The sequence below is a fragment of the Diadema setosum genome, chromosome 10, assembly GCF_964275005.1.
Source record: "Diadema setosum chromosome 10, eeDiaSeto1, whole genome shotgun sequence".
In the NCBI taxonomy this organism is placed as follows: domain Eukaryota; kingdom Metazoa; phylum Echinodermata; class Echinoidea; order Diadematoida; family Diadematidae; genus Diadema; species Diadema setosum.
This window is the reverse complement of record NC_092694.1, coordinates 21,769,984-21,792,927: the sequence shown is the minus strand read 5'-3', so window position 1 is coordinate 21,792,927 and position 22,944 is coordinate 21,769,984. Positions and strand designations below refer to the sequence as shown.

At 37.8% G+C, this 22,944-nt stretch overlaps 2 protein-coding genes across 2 annotated transcripts in view; both read left to right on the top strand.

Moving 5' to 3' along the window:
* The window catches only part of LOC140233849 (laminin subunit alpha-2-like), a 209,774-nt gene extending 196,654 nt beyond the window's left edge, over window positions 1-13,120 (top strand). The window contains exons 44-56 of the mRNA XM_072313941.1: window positions 403-546; window positions 1,127-1,260; window positions 2,162-2,318; window positions 2,734-2,855; window positions 3,223-3,385; window positions 4,799-4,943; window positions 5,947-6,070; window positions 6,649-6,769; window positions 7,415-7,591; window positions 8,749-8,897; window positions 9,262-9,441; window positions 11,650-11,720; window positions 12,960-13,120. Coding sequence (XP_072170042.1) covers window positions 403-546; window positions 1,127-1,260; window positions 2,162-2,318; window positions 2,734-2,855; window positions 3,223-3,385; window positions 4,799-4,943; window positions 5,947-6,070; window positions 6,649-6,769; window positions 7,415-7,591; window positions 8,749-8,897; window positions 9,262-9,441; window positions 11,650-11,720; window positions 12,960-13,120 — 1,848 coding nt within the window. The remainder of the gene's footprint in view (window positions 1-402; window positions 547-1,126; window positions 1,261-2,161; window positions 2,319-2,733; window positions 2,856-3,222; window positions 3,386-4,798; window positions 4,944-5,946; window positions 6,071-6,648; window positions 6,770-7,414; window positions 7,592-8,748; window positions 8,898-9,261; window positions 9,442-11,649; window positions 11,721-12,959) is intronic.
* LOC140234143 (laminin subunit alpha-4-like) overlaps window positions 13,059-22,944 on the top strand; it is a 59,113-nt gene continuing 49,227 nt past the window's right edge. The window contains exon 1 of the mRNA XM_072314218.1: window positions 13,059-13,116. The gene's annotated coding sequence lies outside the window, so the exon portion shown is untranslated. The remainder of the gene's footprint in view (window positions 13,117-22,944) is intronic.

Genomic DNA, 22,944 nt, shown 5'->3' with positions numbered 1-22,944 from the left:
TGGGGAGGGGGTTTGTTTGCATTCCTGCAAAAAAAAGAAAAAGAAAAAAATGTCTTTACCTATACTGTGGGATAATAATATATTTGGACACCAAATATTACCTGATCAAATCTCTGTGTTGGTGGTCACCTTTATTTTTTTTTTTTCCCTCAAAGTGTTCTACATTATCAATGCTGTAGTGTATACCCATCTGAGTTGATTATAAATTATGATACAGTGATACACACATAGTTGAATCATGGCAGATATTTCAAGATTTAGACTGCTTGAATTGGTAAGTGAGAGGTTTTGGGGGGTTTTTGTGAAGCAGAATTAAAGTAAAATTGCACAGGAGAAAATGAACAAGAAAGGTGTACAGGATTTACTGCTACTGATTGTTCTTCTCACATCCCTCCCATTCAGATATCAGTCGCTCTGGTTTCCAAGGGCGACTGTGCGAGGACATACAGTCCTCCTGTCTCCAGTTCGGCCTTCAACGCTCTGACCCTTAACATCAACGTGACTAGTCCCGACAACTTGGTCTTTTATGTAGGCAGCCCCGCTCAGGTGAGTCGTGTGCTCGCTGCCACAGCAATTTTTTTTTTTTTTTTTTTTTTAATATGATTACGTGTATCTGATTTTCATCTTTAATTTGTTTGGATGAATGATGGTAACATTGATGATGATGATGATGATGATGATGCTGATGATAATGATGATGACAGCTTCAAATGAGCGACTTTTACCATCTTTTATTACTAAGGGCAGAATAGTGATATTTTGCACCCTCACAAAAAGAAGAAAAAAAGAATCACAAAAAGGAAATATGTATCCCATTGTTTTAAACATATTTCACAAAGTTGTCAGCTGTCAATATTTGAAGAGCATTAGAACTCTTGGTAACAGGGTAGTTTGTGAAGTGATTTTAAATGAACATCTTTGTGATATGCTTGAAATTGCCCTCTAGGATTCATGAGAGCACAATTTTTCCTATGACTCAGTCTAGTGTGATTTCTGTTGTGATTTTTTCAATTGATGCAAGCATTCATATGTTCATTTATAACTCAATGCTTTCCATTCCTCATTATGTCTTTTATGCCATTTTTGATAACTTCATCTGCCTTCTACGTCTTTTTGGCTCCCACAGGATGAATACCTCATTGTGGAGACGGTGAACGGTCAGGTCAAACTCAGCTGGAATCTGGGTGCAGGGAAGGGTAATGTTACGCACCCCTCCAATGTGACAGCGAGCAATGACTGGTACAGGATTGAGATTCAGAGGTACATTCTTATAGCCTACTGGTATTCGTTTTAATCCCATTTCACTGAGCCTCACCATTTTTATGCCTCCACCACGAAGTGTCGCTAGAGGCATTATTAGTGTGTGTTCAAAAGGATTTTTAGCATCAGATTTGTATCTGTAAGTGTAACATTTGATATTTGTTAACAAGATTTAGCCTGCTAGAGCTCTGCTTATTTCAGTTTTCATAGCAGACCATGGAATTGAGGTTAAAATGTCACAGTCCATTGTATTCCTTTCTTGTAAAACTTACACTTGATAATAGTAATGCCTTTTTAAACCACTTTGATAGATGTGCCAGGTAGTTTTTCAGTACTGTGCTGACTTTGAGATTTCAAAATAATCACAAAACTAGTCTTCTTCTTCACTGGGATTTAGCCCAGCCCTGTAGAGCAATTCTATCTTCTGTGAATGGGATAACTTCAAATGTTTGTGTATTGTACTCAAATCTTGTTCCAACGCTTTGTAATTTAATGATTAGCTTTGCAGGAAATTCTTGAGAGTATCCTTACCTTTTCTTTTTTTCTTTTTTTCTTTTTTGCCCATTGAGAAGACAGATTATTTTTATACTTTCTCCATCTCACCAACAAAAATAAACATATTCATGCAAAGTCTAAGCAACAATTTGAATCAGAATTATGCATCACAAAATTCATCATGGATGTTGCACTTGCCAAATTAGGGTCATACAATACTTCATTGATTGTTCTTATGTGTACAAAAGAGGAAGATGATATACAGCAATAAAGTTTGATTGATTGTCTTTGGTTTTCAAGCACTTTACAAGATGACTGAATTTATTAGGCGTGGGGCAAGAAACAAGCACATATTTCTTGTACTACCCGTCAACTTGATGCATCTATGATCTTTCTTATCATTTAGGTTTTCAAACACCGCCTCCCTCAAAGTGGAAGATTCCAGCCAGGTGCGGAGCTCCAATGGCACCACTGTGACAGGCTCATCCCCAGTCGGCAAAACCATTCTGGATATCAGGGAGGATAGCAACTTTTTCTTGGCAGGGATCCCATCAAATTATAGTGTAAGTGTTCAGATGTGCTTAATTTTGATGCCAGGTGTAGCAGTAGTTTTGATAACAAAACTTCACATTTTTTAGCAAAGAAAGAGGAAAAACTTAATTGTGAAGTAACATTTTTGTTTGATCTATTTGGAGTATCAAATTTAAAAGGTAATCTTGATATTTTGCTGAAATTCATAATACAAATTGAGATGTGTTTGATACATGAAGTTTTATTATTGAACTTTTAAGCTATGAACCTTTTCTTGAGTCTGAAATTCCCTTTTTTTTTTCTTCCTTTTTTCCAAGACATGTTGATCCTTGTGGGTTATTGTCCATTTTGAGGATATTGAAATTATGAAGAGTGTGAGGTTTTGCCATATATGTGTAAGTAAAACTTCCTTCTGTAAGTAAACTTTACTCTTTGCCCATTTTACAGATTCCAGAGGTTGCTGTAAAGACATTCAAAGGCTGTATGGGAGAGGTCACTTTTGATGACGTCTCTGTAGGCCTGTGGAACTTTAAGACCATTGAAGGAAATTGTGAAGGATGCTTCAAAAGGTATGACAGAGATGTCTTCAAATGCCAGTTCAGTTTCATTTTCAATTTGTTTTATTTCTTCACTTTTACAAATGAAATCATTAAGACACAATCAGCAATTGTCACTAAAACATACAAATAAGATTGCTCAGAAGAAATATATACATTACATGTATAATATACATTTCATAATCTCATTACATCTGAAGTTGTACAGGTGGAGGAGACCATTTTTGATAAGCAATTCGCTTGTATTGCTGTACTCCACACATGCAAATTTTTCCACTTGCAAAATATTGTCGGCTAGTCCTGCTTGTGAACAATTTAACGTGTCAGATATATGTTGTATATTTATAATGATATATCTGATTCACTTCTCTCACGCCAGCCCAGTGACTGAAACAATTGAACCGGGGGCATACTTTGATGGAACGGGCTACACAGCCATTCCCCAGCCCCTCCTGTGGGATGGTCGCATCAACGCCCTCAACTTTGAAATCAAGACTCTAGCGGAGAATGCCCTGCTCTTCTTCAGCGCTTCACAAGACCAGGTAAACTTCTATACTGACGCCATGATTGCACTTTCCCCCAGTGTGCAGCATTTGAAAATTAGATGGGTGGGTGGGGGTGTCAAAAATATGAAGTACTGTAAAACCAGATCCGAAGCATTTGCGGCATGAAATTTTCCTTAGTTGGAGTTGATGGCTTTTTTCACAGCATGAAACCTCCATGAATTGCCACTGGCATTCAATACATAGTGCAGATGAAAACTTTTGTGGATCTTAGCTTCTAGCAAAATTTGCGAAAGTTTCATGCATGCGAAGATTTCTAGTTTTACAGTAGTTTGCTCTCTTTGTCAGAGGCGACATGACATTTGCTCCTGCAACAATTGCGCCAGTCTTATTTTCTGTAAGGACTTAGGGTATGGGTTGTGATAGGGTTTTAGAGTTCATATGATGTGAGGATTGGAATTAGGGTTAGGGTTATGTTTCGCTTAACATGCAGATATTTTGTGGGAGCAATTGTCGCAGGACCAAGTACAATGTATTATGGAACTTTATCAAACTATGATGTAATTCCACAACGTTCATCATTGGTCTTAAATATGTAATATCTAGTCACTGACAATTATGAAAGATGTAAAAATGCATTATGTGCTGTATGAACTTGCATTGTCATTCACAATATTTGACTGCAATAATGTCGTACGTATCTCTGCCACAAATTGCACAAGAATGTAGAAATGAATAGAATAGAGGGCAGTAGAGGTAGTAGAGTAGTGCAGTGGAGGAGGTGGAACAAGAATGATAAGAGTACAAGTTCTCTTCTGTTGTAGTGGGTGGCTGTTAAAGTGTGTTGTGTATTGTGCAGCTCATCTAACACTCTTACTCCAGCAGATAGGATAAATTTTGATGGACTGACATGGAGACAATAAGGAGCTTTAGATTTTAGACGCCCGGACGTTCAAAGGAAAAAAAACATGTTCTGAGCGTGCGCAGTAGCGCGCGTAAAGTCAATCTATTTTTAGCTTGCGTCGCCTGAGTTTTTCACTACGCGTACTGGGCTATTTTCCCATCCGCACAGTTTGCGACGTAGAGAGCTTCTTCATGCATTGATCATATGGGGGCGCGATTTTGTTTTTTATACGTTGCGTCCCAGCGTAATTTAAAGCTACTTTTCCACATGACGCAGGGAGGGGAGAACGTCTAGCGCAAGCGTCGGCTCAAACGTCCGCGTGTCAAAATCTAAAGCTCCCTAATGTCTACATCTCAGCAATATCTTTATTGAGTAACTAGATAGGCCTCAGAGCGTGCTGCTTGACATTGTATGCATGTGCATTGAAGTAGTTCTGCCAAGTGACATAACACTGAAATATAACATTGCAGTATAACAACTTCCTTATCTGTATCTCTGAATCATGCCATTTTTTTTTTTTTTTATTCATTTTATTGGAACGGTCACAGAGCTCCCTACTGTCTATTGAGATGGAATCGGGCAGGTTGGCCATCAAACACGACCTCGGGGATGGGATCGGCATCCTCGTCTCCGAGAGGCGGATCAACAACGGCGAGTGGCACGCTATCAGCATCAACAGGATCGGGCAGATCAGTGAGTTGCCATGGCAATTACTCTCCTTTGCTCTCGTACATTATTACCTTCTCTCTGCTTTGGTTTTCTAGCTTGAATTTTATGTTTTGTTTCATGTCCTGTTTATAGCTGTGGTAGTTTGTTTCAGAATAAGCTGTATGTTATTCCAATTCGGTATATTTCTTTATTCTTTTCTTCTTCTTTTTTACCTTGGTAATTTGCTCTTACATGTAGTTACCCTTAGTTAAATCTCTCAAGATTGCTGTCTCGGAATATTCTTGCAAGTTTGTGTAATAACTTTGTACATAATCTGTATGCCACATTTCAAGACAAACAAATATTTTTGGGAATTGTTAAGGTGAGTTCTAGTTTTAAATTGATCTCTCTTAGCTGTGACACACCAAATTTTTCCTCCTATATGTTTGTACCCATCCCTTGAGACTGCTCCAATTTTGCTGTGGACAGAAGTTACTCTATATCAGTCTCCAGTTAATAATCAGTCATTATTTGTAATTCGTTTAAGTAGCTGAAGTATGAAGATGGTAGCTTTTCATCGAGCAAATTACAAAGAGACCAGAACTGCTATTCAGCAAGAAATACTTAATAGGAAATGTGTATTTACTGTGTAACACTTGCTCATTTCTGCTCATTAGGCAGTCAAATGCGGTTTCTAAGCCTTGGCAAATATCCAACCTTGTGAAACTTCAGAGTATATATGCTGAGATTGTTCCTGAGTTATTACACAGTTATTTGCACCTAGCAAAATATACCTCATTTATACAGTCAAATCTGTCTAAGCCACCACCTGTCTACAGTGGCCCCCTGTCTCCAGCAGCCACCTACCGTATATGACCACTAGAAACAATTCCCCCAAGAGAAAAGCTATGTTATATACTGTCTATAGCAACAACCTGTCTTTAACAACCACTTTTTTTGTCTCCCTTAGGTGGCCACGAAGGTTTGGCTGTACCATGTTGTAAGTGTGTTTGTTTGTTTGTTTTCATAATCCTGTGTGTCTTGCTAGATAACCTGTTCATCAACAGCGTCAGCGAGGGGATGTCCAAATCTCCCGGTGAGGCTACAAACCTGCAGGTGACCGGGGTGAATTACGTCTATGTGGCTGGTGTCCCATCAGATTACAACATCTAGTGAGTTGTCTGTTCTCCATTCTTCATCTTTTCTCACTTACATGTATACTTCATGGCTGTTATTCCCGATACTGTTGGTTACTGGGTACCGTTTTAGGCAGGATGAAAACAGACTTTAAATCCTTTTAGTAGTACTGATTGTACAATGAGGAAGTTTCCTTCAGTTGCTACTTTGTAATCAAAGTACTTACATTATATATATAAAAGAAGGTATCAATACTTCACCAATTGTATACGATTAGATGCACAAGACACAGTAGATCTGCACACAGCTCATGGAAAGTGATAATGCTTATGATTGCTAATTATGATTCTTTTTGTAGCTTATTTTACATCCATGGAGAGATATCAATAATCTTTTCTGACAGAATCTAAGAAACTTGTGATTGCTTTCAAGAGGTCTGTTTGAGCTGATGTCTGCTTTCCTGTGCAAGTAATGTTGTTCATGATTCAATACTTTGTTTCCATACACCCTCTCTGAATACGTTCAGTTGCATAAGAGGGGCGAGTCAAAAAAGTTAGATGTTGTGTCTACCAATGACCATTTCTCTCATTCTTGTCATTCTTCATTGGTATAGTCGAAACGTGACAAGTCAGAGATTTCGTGGCTGTCTGCGCAGATTGTTTCTCTTCCGTGGCGAATATCCTCTGGTGCACCCTGGAAGGTCATTTGGGGTCACACATGGCTGCATGGCAAAGGTGAGATAACGTTGAGATACACGTACCACTGACAATATGGCAAGTAACTAGCTGAGAATTCACCCTCTCATTTTAAATGATCATCTGCACAACATTACCTCTTCATTTGGAACTGTGCCACTGTACTTTTAAAAGCTGTCAATTTTGCGCACAGTTATTATTGCAAACGAGGTCACATACCTTTTCATGAAATGTTGTTTTTTGTGATTTGACGCCTGTGCTATCATTCTCTCTGGCACTGAACTGTACTGGCCATACTTTACCATGTTGGTAAATTTGCGAACATAACTTTTTTGGCAGTATGTATATATGAAGAGCTTTCTTCCAAGAGGTGCTAAATCCATTAAAAAATGATTGATTTAGCTCCTTTTGGAAGCAAGCTCTTCATATATATATAAGTTTTGATTTTGTTTTTTTGTTTTGTTTTGGGGGTTACCGATATTTGCTTCATTAGCTGGGTGCTGCATTTATAGAATGATGTAAGAGGTTTCAACATACCAGGAGACAATGTGGGTTGTTTTTTGCATTATGGTTTTTGTTTTTTTTATTCTATTGTGATATATTAAGGTTGATTTGATAACATTTGACAACAAATGATTTCAATCTTTAGCTTCCTTTGATCTTTTGTGTCATTGCAATGGCTAGACTGAGAGGAGTGTGGGACTCGCTGGATTTGGCTTCCTCACCTTCCGACCAATTCCACTCGGTCGTGAGGCTGATGTCACGGTGACGTTCCGAACGCTGATGCCCAACTGCACCATTTTCGCGGCGGGAGAGCACCACCAGCGGGCACGGCGGACTGCCGATCCTGATGCTACTGATGTAAGAAAGGAAAGAAGGAAGGAATGCATGCTTGCTTGAAGGGAAGAAGAATGAATGGATGGAGGTGAAGTCAGAGAGAGGGAGATGTGGGAATGTGGGGAGGAAAAGAGTTGAGGGGAGGGTGAGGGGAAGGGAAGAAGGGAAGGAGGATGTAAGGGAGGATGGTAGGAGGGTGAGAGGCAGGGAAGGAGAAAATACAGTGTGTATAAAACAAAAAAGATAATCCTACCCTTGAGGTCCTCTAAAGTTGGATTACCAGTCCTTTTTTTTCTACATGCACTGTACAATGGGTGAGAGGGAGGGAAGTAGTGAAGCAAGGGAGGATATGAAGAGGGGAAGGAAGAGGGAATGCTACATGAGGGAGGGAAGAAGATGGTGAATGGATGGAAGGAAGAGAAAGAGGAGTGAAGGATGGCTAATTGGAGGGAGGGAGGGAGGGAGGGAAGAGTGTGTAAAGGATTTAGGAAAAGAGGGACAAGGATAGACAATGAGGAAGAGATGGATATGGAGCAAAAGAAGAGGGTATGAAGGATGGAGGAATAGAAGAAGGATAGAGGAACAGAAGGAAGAAAGGAAAAGAAGAGAGACAGGTAGAGGAGGAGGAAGATAGGAAGGGTGGACGTGATAAAGGAATGGACCGAGAGAAAGAGAAATGTGTGATATGATAGAGAAAGATAGAAGAAGAATGAAGGAAAAGAAAACAGTTGGAAAGGATTGAGGGATGGAAGGAGTAAAGGAAAGAAAAGAGCCAAAGTTTGTCATGCTGTCATTAGTAAGGGTATTGATTCTGATGTGACATGCAAAGTTTCAAAGTTGGGTAAACTTTTCTGCATTAAAATCAATGCCAGTTTTTCAGTCAGAATAACCATCTGGAAAAAAGACTTCCATATTCTTAACAAGTTCTAGTTTCAACATCTGTTTTTATCAAATTGTCTATGTTTCACCAAATTTAATTTGCTATCAAATGCAATAGATAAAAGAAACTGCTTACAGTGTATTGTTTTTAAAACAATTACTTATCAAAATGAGAGTACTGTGATGTAGTGTTGGGTAATTGATTCTGTTGACTACCAGCAAAATTATTTGGGATGCTTTCCTCCAAATAAAACCTCAATGAACTCATCTGCTACCTGTATACTTCTCTCTCTCCCACACAGATATCCTATACAGTTGGGTTGGTAGATGGCCGCGTAGTGGCTCAGATTAATAACGGCCAGGGAAGACTTACCTTGTCTACCAAGCGAGAAGATGGTTCCTATAACAACGGCTCCGCCCACACAATCATACTCACCAAGAAAGAAAAACGGTACAAGAACTTTCCTTGATTGTTTCTTTGTTTGTTTTTGTTGTGTGTGTGTGTGTCTGTGCGTGTCAGTTTATGTTTTTGAGAGGGCAGGATATGTTTTGGTTTTTTTCTCATGATTTTCTATTCTGGGATCAGTTGTTTGCAGAAAGGGCCAATATTCAAAATCAGTTTAAGACATAAAAACATCATAAGTTATATTGATTTTTTCATTTTTAGTGACATATGATTAGCCATATGCTGTTGTTTATGCTGCGGTTTGTTTGGACTCTGCAAAGTCAAATTATTCCATCTCACCTTCATGTAATTTTTCACTGGAGCAAATGTCATGGAACCGATATATTCATGCATTATCCTCTGTTGGCAGAATAACTCTTTTGGTCAATGATCGTCGAGCAGATCGAGGACGCTTGTTGGGCACGGAGACTTTTATTAACGCCATGTCACCGTTTTACATCGGCACCTCGTCCAACCTCACTCTCAGTCCCGAGTTTTCCTCTCTCCCAAGCTTTTCTGGCTGTATTGAGAACCTGGTCATAATGGCTGAGTAAGTAGACTACTTTGTAATACAGTAAAAGTGGATATTTTTGCGTGACTAATTTTTTGCACTTGGCCCAGTAAGAAGAGTTATGCATGTTTTTAATACCGCCAAATCAAGACATCAACTACTGGAACATATGGCATGCAAAAATATTTGTGTGCTTTTATTTTCACGCTAGCGTCTGGTTGCGCAAAATGTGTGCGAAAATGTCCACTTTTACAGTATATTATCACACTGTTTCATGCCATCTACATTTGAAAAATTGATAGTATGAATGTTATTCTAAACTTGCCAAAAATTCTGTCTTTTATCATTGCACTACAAGTTTAGAAGTTAATGCTGTTCAAGAAAAGAAAATGTAAGAAGCACAGCTTCAACTTCTGCAGATTAATCACATTGCATGTCACAAAAGAGCTTGAATTATTTTGATGTCAACCATCGCATGGGCAATCACCACAAAATATAATTTGCCTACTTTGCATTTATAAGGTTTGTCTGAGTCATGGCTAGTGTAGAAAGATCTTGAATCCCATTTCGTTTGCCTTATTCTTTAGATGAAACCATATTTCCTTAATTCAGAAAAAAATAAGTTTGATGAAGAATTCTGCCTAAATGTGCTTGTTTTCTTGCATTAGTGTGCCTGTTTTTTAATGTATGAGGTTCACATGGCATAAACAGCAAAACCTTGAAGACTATTTAAGATACAATGTTTATTCCAAATTGTGCTGTGCGTCATTTGCCAACATCATCGGCACAAAAACATGCAAGGATTAACTGTCATATGTCACCATACATCACAGAACCAACAAAAGGTCGTACCCCTTGATTTTATAGGAGGACTCAAAAAGGGTGAAATGGGTCAACCAAGTCAATCTTGAATTTTTGATATTTTCTAAAAAAAGCTTTTCTTCTACATTCTTTTTTAAAATGAATAGGAAAGCGTGTTTTCACCAGTTTTTGCACAATCCTTTTTGTGTAGGGTAGTGTAATCAGGTATATCTTTGGAGACTCCTTTTCATTTCTTGAAAATCCTCTACTCTTTACTTACAATTCTGATAAATTTTGAGAGGATAATGCTACTGCTTTGAAAGTTGGCATGGGCAGAAGCATGGGCAGAATTTGTTAATGGAGCATACTTAATTTCAGCTTGGTCTGATAATCTTTTCATTATTTGTGCTATAGTGGTTTTCATCCATTTTTTCCCCATCCATTGTCCAGTTAGCACAGCTTGGTAAAGATTAAGCACTTGAATAGACCCTGTACTTCAGAGACTCTTTTCTCAGTTTACACTTTTCCAGAGTGTGTGCTTTCTTTCAAACATTTAGATAGGTTAGGAGAATCTATTTGAGTTAAGTTATACATCACTAGAGACTGTTCTTTCAGAATGTCCTTAACTAAGTTGGTTTTGTGATGCACAGTCACATATTCAGCCTGTGGGCTTAGTCAATAAACCACATAAATTTAGTTCAATTCATTTTAATTCAATTCGATTCCATTCAATTCAATTCAATTCAATTCAGTTCAATGCGGCTCGATTCGATTCAATTCAATTCGATTCAGTTTAATTCATTTCATTTCATTTCATTTCAATTCAATTCAATTCAATTCAATTCAATTCAATTTAATTCAGTTCAACCGGTTTTGATTTGACTGTATGAGTGTGCACAGTCCAATGTATTGATTATCATGTGGACTGCTGCATTAGAAGAAAAAAGGTAAAAACTTGCTAAGGATCAGGGAAGATATACAAAAGTGATGTATTGATATGATTGTGTGGAGTTGCCTAACTTTTCCATGTTTTGATTGTTTCTTTCTTTCTTGGAGGTAGATGTACACATTCTATTCTTATTTTCTATGACTGTCTTACAAAGATAATGATGTTTATATCATTTGTGTGTAGTTAATGTTTGAAATAAAGTACCACAGGTCTTCTGGCTGTGAAATTGAATGAGAAAATAGGTAATGTCAAATTCATGTGTTAATATTCAGCCTGTGTAAAGGTGACCAAAAAAATCATAAAAAGCAAATAAACAGGAAGAAAACCAAATGCTATTTGTCTTGATTATTAACAATTTTAGAAGTATAAACTTATGTTTCTACTACTATTTTTTCAGTTACCATAGTTTGTTGGTAGCAAAGTAATTAATGTGAGATTAAGTAAAGCAATGAAAATGATCATGTTGTTCCCCCCCCCCCTTCTGTATATTTTCCTAGGTTAATGGGCTTTGAGAAAGCATCGAGGTTTGAGAATGCATCCATAGGCTCGTGCGGACCACTCACAATACGTAAGTTCAACTTCTAAAGTAGATTGGTTCTGTTGACAGTTTCTACCAGTGTAGCATCATCAAAGGGACTTTCAGATAGACAAAACTATGACGACATGGAGAATATAGGTGTGTAGATGATGAAGAGGAAGCGTAAAGCATTCCCAATTCCTGTTGCCAATATCTGACTGAGAAGTCCCAAAAATTTTGCAAAATAAATGTTTTGCATGTTACATGTCAAACTATGCAGCCTCAAGCCACAATACATTCAAGCGTGACTTCACTCTCAATTTGCAACATTGTATGTGGCAAAGAAGCAGAAAATTCAAGTAAATACAGTTGCTATTTTTGAGTTGCATTCAATCTCCGTGCTTATGAAAAAGTATTTTAAAGAAATTGCAGCATTTACTTAAAAAATGTCTTAGGGACAATCAAAAAAAAAGAAGAAGATGGAATAGAAAATGGATCTTGTGCGCATCAATTTGCGGTTACAGAATGTACACTTGTACATGAATTTTAGGATAGTTATAACTAGACAGATAAAATCGAGCAAGATTTCTTCTTATTTCTCTGTCTGTGACATTTCTGCATGCATGAGAACTTATGCAGATTGTGCAAATTTTATAAATCAATTAAGAAATCTTCTGTAGAATGACATACTGAGAAAATTTATGGTTGATGGGTTGACTAATTTTCAGCAGAAAGTGTGGGTTTTATGTGTCGGTTTTCTCATTCTGGTTTTGTTTCTTGTACCCTGATTGTACACTGATGCAGAACCCTGCAATTCTTCTTAAAGGCACTATTTACCATGTGCAGATGAAACAAAAACCCAACGTTAGTGCTTCAAAATGTGAGTTAGGTATAGAAACAACCAATGCAAAATGTTAATCAGTACAATCAATGTTTAAGTATCATTAAGTACATACAAAATGTGAACATATTTACATTCTTTCTCGAAAAAATTGTCATTGAAAAAAAAATAGTGACATCTCATTATATTCTTGGCTTTATTGCAAAATCTTTAAATAGTATGTTTTTGGATACAAGTGACGTACACTAAATGTGACAACTCAAACATTTTTAAATCACTGTTCCCAATGGTTTCCCGTAGAAATAACAATTTCTTAACCTTTTGCTCCCTTCCCCCCTCCCCCCCCCCCAAAAAAAAAAGAAAAAGAAAAGAGTTGCAGCTAATATGTCTCAGTTTTACTTGTCAAGTCATAATCTTTATGAATTTTCATTTTCCTTGTTTCCCTTCAGCTCCAACTGCTGTGGTACCAACTCCGCTGCCACCTGATGAATTACAGCACTGCTACAATGCGCGCCTACCTGCCATGGCAACCACGGCAGGCCGCTTTGGCAGTTTCCCCAGCAGTCACATTGCAGTGGATATCAACCCAGAAGAAGTACTCAAAGTGTGAGTCAAAAGCAAACAAACATGCATTATTATTTTGCCTTTATTTCTTTACTGTGTGCCCCTGATGTAGACTATCTGTCCATCACCATTACCTTGTGTTTGTTGTTGTCATTCAGAATGTGCGTCTCTTTTGGTTGGAGAGGCCCAAGGGTCATAGTGATTTTGATTGCTTTTTTCCAATCCGGCTCCTTCGGGAAGCTCAACAGGGAAAGTCTTTCCAATGTTGCCATGCATGACTCATTGGCTTCATTCACTGCGTTCACTCACCTAATCACGACACACCTGTGAGGGTCAAAGATGATTGAGTTTAGATTTCTCATGCTGGAGGTGAATGGCTGACCTTACAGAGGGTCACAGGCATTAGGCCAGCTGTCTGATCTACGTACAGTACACCTTGTTCACGATCTCTGGCATGTGTTCATGTTTACAGTCAATAGGAATACAGTCGCTGTGTATATACCTATACTGATCCTGGAAGATTTCCTTGTATGAGAGACTGATTGTGGTGTTGAAGTAACTACCCAACCCACCCCCCCCCCCCCCCTCACCGAATCCCATTTATACTTGTTTGGTTGTTAATCACTGTTCTGCGGTAGTTAACTACAATATACTGTGATGAAATCTTCAAATGAATGTGGCACTCAGAGATTAGCAACGTGATACTGGATGAACATCCAGTGAGCATCCAGTGAGCACAGTGAGTGGTACATGGTATAGTGATAGGAGTCACTGTCAGGGGTGGACCCAGGAATTCCGTAAAGGGGGCCGCTTTTATAACATCAAAGAGAGGTGCATGCACCCCCTATTTTTTTTATTTCTTTTGTTTTATCAAAAAATAAAGGGGAGGGGGGCACCCGGTGCATCCCCTCCTGAATTCGGCACTGACAGTAGTAGCACTACTACTACTACTACTACTACTACTACTACTACTATTACTAGTACTACCACTACTACTACTACAACTACTATTACTAGTACTACCACTACTACTACTACTACTACCACTACTACTGCTGCTGCTGCTGCTGCTGCTGCTGCTGCTGCTGCTACTACTACTACTACTACTACTACTACTACTACTACTACTACTACTATCACCACTACTACTACTATATTGCTGTTACTACTACTACTACTGCAACACTACAACTACAAGTGTACATTAATTGTACTACTAATGTTTTTGTTTTTAATACTGTTTTTGCTGCTGCTGCTGCTACTATTGTCAATATCATCATAGCTTTCATCATATTTGATAGTGCTTGTTAGCATTTTTTTTTCTTTAAATCAGTGTGTAGTAAAGTGTGCAAGCTCCCTGATAGATGATAGTCATGTCAATTATGTAATTACGTTCAGTCAGTCCGGTCTGCACTCTTGTGTGTCGGTGTGAACAGTGTCCTCCAACAGACGCGGACTACATAGCGTTGAAAATATCGATCACCATCATCGCTGATTGCCCTACTTCCACTGCATCCCCTATTGCTGGGTGTCGTGAGTGGGTGTGTGGACCACAGGTCTCTAGGGGGAGACCACCTACCACTGATACCTTGAACTGTGTGTGAAAGTGAGAAGGGGGGGGGGGGGGGTGGGGTGTTAACCAGCGTGATTGATGGTATTGAGTGTTGGAGGGTGGCCTAGTCTGTAGCATGTCTGCCTTGATTTCTTGAAATCAAATGGCTTGACTTCCAGTTTCAGTGATTCTAGCTAACATTGACATGTTGTGTGTAATCATGCTGTCTCCTCTAGTTAGGGGTATAATTATATGCTCTGTCCCATGAGTGAGAGATTAGTCAGAAGTCCCATATTGGGGGGGGGGTGTTACCACAAACCACACATGCAGAAAGATCCCATTTCACTCAATCCTAACAAAGAGCAGGGTGCTAACCCAGTGAAATGGTCTACCCCAAATTACGCACATGAAAATGGGTAAGAGATGCCGGCCCATTGTGGTTTGACTCGGGTGATTAACATGACTGTATATGCCACGTATATTGTAGTCAGCAAGTCTAATTTTTCTCGAATCGGGACTTCCCAACAATATGGTGATCGGTTATTTTGCAATCGCGACAAACAGCAGTGGGTAGAGAAGTGTATGCGTGCACATCGCATTTACGTTGGATGGGAGTTCATATTTGGGTGTGTTTTAAAATTCACACCCAATAGTACCTGACTCACAAAGTCAATGAAAGTAACCCTAGCTCCCCCCCCCCCCCCCAAAAAATGGAAATGGCATTTGGGAGGGGAATGGAAGATGGAAGGGGGAGGGTATGTGATTGATTGATTATTAAGACCTGCCATACAATGTATAGTGAATACCTAGAAGTTACAGAATATAGTTTTGTTTTGTTTTTAATGCTCAACAGCTTTCTTGAGTAGGGGAGCAATGGTGTGATACAAAAAAATGTCAGTATAAAAATAATGTACATTAGTGAGGGCATTAGTGAGAATTACTCACACAATGTACCTGTGGAACAATCTGACACACCCGAAACGATTGCCAAGGGTACTATTTCAAGGTACTGAGCATGAGTAATTATGCTAATAGCCATCAAATAGCTTTCTTCTCTTTCTGTAATGATGACGTAGGTCTGTGTCGTGTTATAAATCACCCTCCTCGCAAACGATGAAATCTTGCCCAGTCACCTTCACGACAGGAAAGTACTGACGACTGACCGGTCAATGACCTGTCATAAGCACAGTTACATATTAGGCAAAAGTAAATGCCTGATCACGTGTACGGATAAGGATGTGTACGGATCTTATGCATGTATGTGTACCATGTACAATAAAATTGGGAATTTTCACAGTGTGGAAATTTTCATTCATTTGCATGACAGGAAACTCACAAATTATTTTTGCTAGTTATTTACAATTCAGCTTCATATTGTGATACCACTGAATTGAAAACAAGCAAATTCAGTCCGGGGGGGGGGGGGGGGGGGGGAATTACTAATGCATAAACCTCTTTTCCAGTAATCAGTTTCCTGTAGTCTGTTTCTTTTCTTTCTTTTTTTCAGTGTCTGACTTTATACTGTATATGGATGACTTGTCTTTACATCAGAGCCAGTGTCAAATTGTGCACATCTTTTATATACTGTATCATACATGTAGTCCTCAAAAATGAAGCATGATTATTTTCCTTTACTGTCAATTGCAAGGACAACTAACCTGAGGATATTGAGTTTGCTCTGAGAAATAAAGTCTAACGAACCAAAGTTCCATGAAAAATGGACAAAAGATACAGTACAAAGGCTGCAGGTGGAATTAACAATTCATAGATTCCCATGTACCACAGGTTGAATGGAATGGCAAAAGGGAAGTGAAATTTGGGAAGCTTGCGAGAGACAATTTCTACAAAATTCTGAAAACGGGAGTATAATTATGTATTTATAGCAATCATGTCTGACCCATGTAGGTGATGCTGCTTTCGTTGAAATCAGCTTTGCTGTTTCAAAAAAGGAGAAAGAAATTAGAAGTGGCAGTAAGATAAGACTGTTCTGTTTTTGTCCTTTTTGTGTGTTTGTTTGTATGTGTGTGTGTGTGTGTTGTGTGTGTGTGTGTGTGTTTGAGTCAGTAATGAGGGCAGTCCAATGTGCAGGTGGCCTAGGGACGAAAATTACTTTAAAAAGTGACAATTTGACCTTTTCTTGAGGTCTGGTGTCAGAAATTAAACACCAGGGGAGTAGAAACTAAGTCTAGCATGAAAAAGAAAACGTCTGTGAGATTAGGGCGTGCTTTATATAGGATAGGTGAGAATTAGAAAAGAGTGTTTTTAAAACAGCGTGCCGAGATGCAGTTTGAGAGGTGTGAAAAAAAAAGAGAAAAAGGGAGGTTAGATAATTCTTTAGAAACTTGTTAGGAGAGATGGCACTTCCATTTGCACACTTGTCACACCTCCAAGAATAGATCTCAGGGTATGACGTTATGTTGTTGGGAGGCAAAGCTATGACGTGCTTGCCCTTGTCAATTTCCTGTGACTTCATATATATCATTCTTCATCCACCGATGTTCTGAAGTTGAATTATGTATTATTAGATCACGCATTGTTCAATAAAAGTGCCATGGTACATGTAACTTGTCACAACATACTCTACAACACATCTCTACAGCATATCTCTAGAAGATATGTAATCGGTGTGTCATTGTCCACTCATACACACACAAAGTCATCCTTGATTCTTTTTCTGTGTCTTTACGACAATGACTGCCAGATTTATTGATCTGAATTGTTTCATCTAAAGCCATCAGTTTTTCCTATTGGTAAGGTTGTAGCTGTATGAAACCATATTGATGCCATATTTACTGTATATGCCATACATTTCACAAGGTTTTCATTTTTGTAAATCTCATGAGTCCTGTGCTATTCCAAAATTTAGCAACAAGCGAGAATCCTAACACAAATTTGAGTTGCAAGCATACATTTTTGCGTTCTTGACTTGCACTCCATCATTGCAAATTTCACCACCCTGTCAAATTGTTGGAAAGTCCTGATTCACTTAATTAGTCGCTGAATGTGTGCTGTAAACAGTACCTACCCTAGTTCTAGACCTTTTTTTTTTTTTTTTTTTTATCCTCCAAAATTTGGTATGGGAATGGATGCACAGAGATGTACTGAAAGGCTTAACCCTTTGAGGATGGTTTGATTTTGCTACAGCACACATTTTCATAGACGCTTTCCTGAGTATACTCGGAACTTGTCCTCATCAGGTTAATGAATCTTACTGTTTGAGGCTTGATTTATTATTCTTGAATCAGGAAAGGAATATTTAAACAGTATTCGATATAAGACAAACTGAAGTGAGTTGCAATGAAAGGAAATGTGATAACAAAATAGAGTACCATACTGTATATAGAGCAAGCATTCACTTTCTTTAAAACACTTCATTGAGTGGATTCAGAAATATAAGTAGAACTTATAAGTAATGTTTGAGGAAAGTTGGACAATCCAAATCCATTTAAAAGTTATGAATGCTTGAATATTCAGGACAACAATCTTTAGAAAATAGAAAGAAAACTCCACAAATTTCATATCTTCTGAAAAGTTCACATTCCTTCGACTGGTTACTGACATGTGTTGAGGGTGATATTATTCCTCCTGCCTCCAGAAAGAGGTAAGACAAGTGCTCTTTCATTATGCTAGAAATATGAAAATATTTTGAATTCTTTTCATATTTTCTTCATATTGTTGTCCATGTATGACATCACAAATTGTTGTAGTCTTCTTATCCAGCGATGGCAGCACCAAAACTTTTAAAGATTCAAAAAACTTTTGAATGGATTAAGCAGATTTTCATCAAAATTCGCTGATGTGTTCTGTTGATCTTTCTACATTCACTCAATTCACATGCATCTTTAGTTGACCTTTCCCTTTAAGAGTTAAGAGATTAGAGTGCAAACTCATCAAAAGGTGTGAGAGGAAGAGAGGGGGAGGGAAGATGGAAAGAGAGAAAAATAAAACAAAGTGACATATGTTTTTTATGTTATCAGAGTACTGTCCGTTTGGTTCTGGACCTATCATTTTTTATTCTTTTTTAGGAAAACTGGATATCCAGCTGTAATTTGTCCAAATATATGAATTGGGGTATCTTCTCCCATCAATATGTGAGAAGCTTTTGATTGATTACGCGAGTAATTTGTCATGGCAAGGGGGTCAAGGCAGAAGCATTTAGACTGGAAGAATCTGTGACACCTGCAAATAGAGGGAGGAAAAAGAGAGCTTTGGTCACGCTGATGGCATCTGGTGATTGGTTCACACTATATTCAGCTGACTTCTTTTCTCAAGCAGAGAGTTAGAGCATAGGGAAAGATTGATGGGATGAAAGATGGAAAGAGAGCGAGAGAGAGATTGAAAAAAGAAGTGCACACAAACACACACACACACATACACACACACACACACACACACATATATATATAATGTAAAAGTTGACATTTTTACGTTGTGACTATTTTTTTGCACATTTCGCAAAAATAAAATCGCACAAATATATTTGTATATCTTATGTTCCAGTTATCAATATCCAGATTCTGCAGAATTAAAAACATGCAGGAAAGAGAAGGTCTTGGGAATGATATTGCACCAACTGTTAGTGAATGAAGAACATTGAAAAACAACCCAATCATAATACAATGATCGCTCAAATTCTAGATGAGTTCTGATGCTTACTCTCCTACCACCAACATTATAACCTGAAGATTGGATTTTGGATGTGAATGTACCAAGTGGATGTAAATGTACCAAGTTCACATCTACTGCAGATAACAGATTAAGAAGTTCATCTTTCATCATCAAAATTTTAGACAAGATAAGCTGCCTTGTGAATACAATGCAAGATGTGCCGTGCTGTGTGCCAAGTTGATGCAACACAGAAATGAACCATGAACTCTCAGTTGATCTGTAACTGGGATGGTGGCACTTTATAGACTTATAAGGCAGAGACAGAGAAAAGAAGATAGCAGCATGGAAATTATATGATGAAACATGAAGATGTTTATAACTTGACATTGACAGATAAGAAGCAAGATGAAACTGGACAGCATTTTTTTTTTTTTTTTGATGGAGGATTGAGTTATTTAAATTGCATTGTAAAGCTCAATCTCCTCTATATTATGGGGTCAAGTTTTAATAACTTTCATGTTCAGTCAAATGTTAAAAATCAAAACCACAAAGGGCTGGTTTGCTTGACATTTGGAACGATGCTTATAAATCTACCCACTTTTGGTTGAATAATTCTTCATATTTCATGAAAGTTGATTGTTTCCTTTTTATGTATTCTCAAATTATAGAGTGCAATAACGGCCTTCTGGTTCTCAGCTGATGATGTAAGAATAGATATGTCAGTAGATGGCTAGAACATAAGTACATAGATGCAAAACAATAACAAAAAAGTTAGAGAGAATATGGAGAACATAAGGGATAGAGAGAGATAGAGAAAAGGAGATAGAAGTTGAAGAAAGAGAGAGAGATCAGATAGGGCCTGCATTATGAAATATTGCCCAGTGAGACAGAAGGTTAGATAAGGACAGCAATGACACACTTTGAAAAGGAAGAAAAATTGACCAGTAAAGATTAATTGAAATTCTTTTATTGAGAGGGAAAAATAGAAGCGGAGATTTTGTAAGAAAAGAACTTTACCGGCAAGATGATATGTTTAAAAGCCCATCATAGTGTTCTTCATATACTGAACTCTAGATGCAGTTTGTTATATCTTTTTGCTGCTCTCGGATCGACTGGGATGAAGGCAGGGCTCTGTCAAATTGCATGACAATTTGCACCACTGGATGACGTAATATTATATATACATGGCTTCCTGCTGGGAATATTCTCGACTTCAGCAGGAGAAGAGAATTAAACTGCTCACCTCCTTGACTGTATTCTTTTAACTTTGTCTCTCAGGTGTGGCACATAATGAATGCATCAATTCACCTATCACAACTTGCTGTAGGCAATATTCATATCTATTCATCAAGCAGTTTAGGAATAGCTTTGGCAAAGGGTCACTATATCTGTGCAAGAAAATAGCCATCAGTCTTCTTTTTTTTTTCTCAAATCTTCTCGTTATATGTGAGGCTCAATCTGTTTTTTCTTCCTCTAGCTTGAAATCTATGCTGTAGGAAGTGTCGATCAGCAGTTTTCTAGAAAAGCTTCTTGTGTTAATCTTTTTCACACATAGACTTCCATGCACTATACAGTGACAGGGTGTTACGGGATAAGGTCTTGACAGCTTTGTGCAGTGACAAACTCTAGTCTATGCCAAGAAATAATAATAATAACAATGAAAATGATAATAATAGTAGTAGTAATAATAATAATAATAATAGTAATAATAATAACAATAATAATAATAATCATAACCATAATATTGATAATGATAATAATAATCATATTAATAAAAGTAATAATAATAATAATGATAATAATAATAATAATAACAATAATAATAATAATCATAACCATAATAAAAATAATCATAATCATAATATTAATAATGATGATAATAATCATATTAATAAAAGTAATAATAATATTGATAATGATAATAATAATAATAATGATAATAATATCAATGATGATGATGATAATGATAATAATAATAATTGTATATGACTCATATTGCACTAAGTTCACTCCAGAGTGCTCAAGGCACATACACTGTTATTTCCAGTTATTGGATGGGCGTACATTATTTCCAACTTCATGTAGCACTGACAATACTTACTCTCAACCAGCATTTTCACCGTACCGGGGACCCATTTATACTCCTACATAGAGAGCAGCAATGTGGATAAAGGGCCTTGCTGAAGGACGAATGTGTCGAACTTCGTCGGGCTGGAACGCACGAACCCAAAGCATACTCATGTGATTCAGAGATGTGTTATCCACTCAGCCATAGCACCTCAATATTGTGCGTCCAGGGCCCCATTTCACTAAAGATATTAGGATGGCAACTCTTGCTGGAATGGCAACTTCCAATAGCAACAGCCAATCAGGAAGCTGGATTCTTGTCATTACTATGGCAATTGCCATTCCAGCAAGAGTTGCTATCATATCAATTCTTTTATGAAATGGGGACCTGAAGCTAAAAAGATTTAAAAAAAAGAAATGAAAACTGGTGTGAGCAATGTGCCAAATTCCAGGCAAATCTGATAATTAGTTCCTACTGGTTGACAGCATGACTTTTGAAATTGTCCCCACATCTTTAGGTCAGTGGTTCATTCACACCTGGCGCTTGACCTTCCACTGTCCTCAGATGTTTACTCCTCCACATTCCACATCACCATCTTCACCTTGGCACTTTTTAATTCACAGATTTGAGAAAGTTGCAAAGTGTCAATGAAGTATTTCAAAGCAAGTAGTCCAGCTCAACCAGGGATTCAGCTTAAAATAAGAAGTGAGATAAAAACAACTCTTGGAATACTAGATTTCCAATTTGGTTCCTGCATGTTATTGGCTTAAGATTCTTATGGGGGATTATTGCGTCACAATGTGCTTTTGTCAAGGACGATTAGAAAAATATAATTCACCAATTTTCATTGTAGACATTTTGATACAGTGCCCATTACTGGATGGCACAGTCTAATACATTATTTGACAAATGTCATTTTAGACCCAGAGATAAGATACCATTCATTAACACATGACATAAAATATTATTTGACAAATACCCTGTAGATGCACCAATTAGATGCCATGTAAAAATATATTGCTCAATAGATTTTATGATGGTAAAGATGAACTATCTCTCAATGAACACATTTAGAATGAATATATTGCTAACAAGAGCAGGAATCTGGGTGGTTCTCACTTTTTTTCGTTTCCTTGGCAAAAGCTCAGGAATAAAAAAAAGTGTCTCATTGATACCTTAGACAACTGACCTGGGAAAATTAGTGAAAAACAGGGCAAGCAATAATGTACTTTCTCTGTATTTTCTTCACTTTGGAAGCTCTCTTTTCCCCAGCCACAAAAAAAGCAGGTGAGATAGGATCTGATACCTGAGATAAGTGACCCAGATATGTTTCAAAAGACAGCAAAACCCCCCACTGTGCATCAATATACATTTGATACTTTGCAACTAAGAGAATAAGAACGTGTGAACATACACCTGCTCTTTCTCTTCCTTCATTCTCTCTCTGTCCCTCCCTCTCTCTCTTCTCCATCTCTCCCTCTCACTATCTATCTCTCTCTCTCTCCCTCCCTCCATCTATCTCTATTCCCCTCTGAGTGAAATCCCTTCAGTTTAATCTACGCAAATCATTTTCAAACAGAAAAGCATGTAATCGTGTTTAGAAAGGAGATACGCATCTTTATGCATAGGTTTGTAGCCGTAT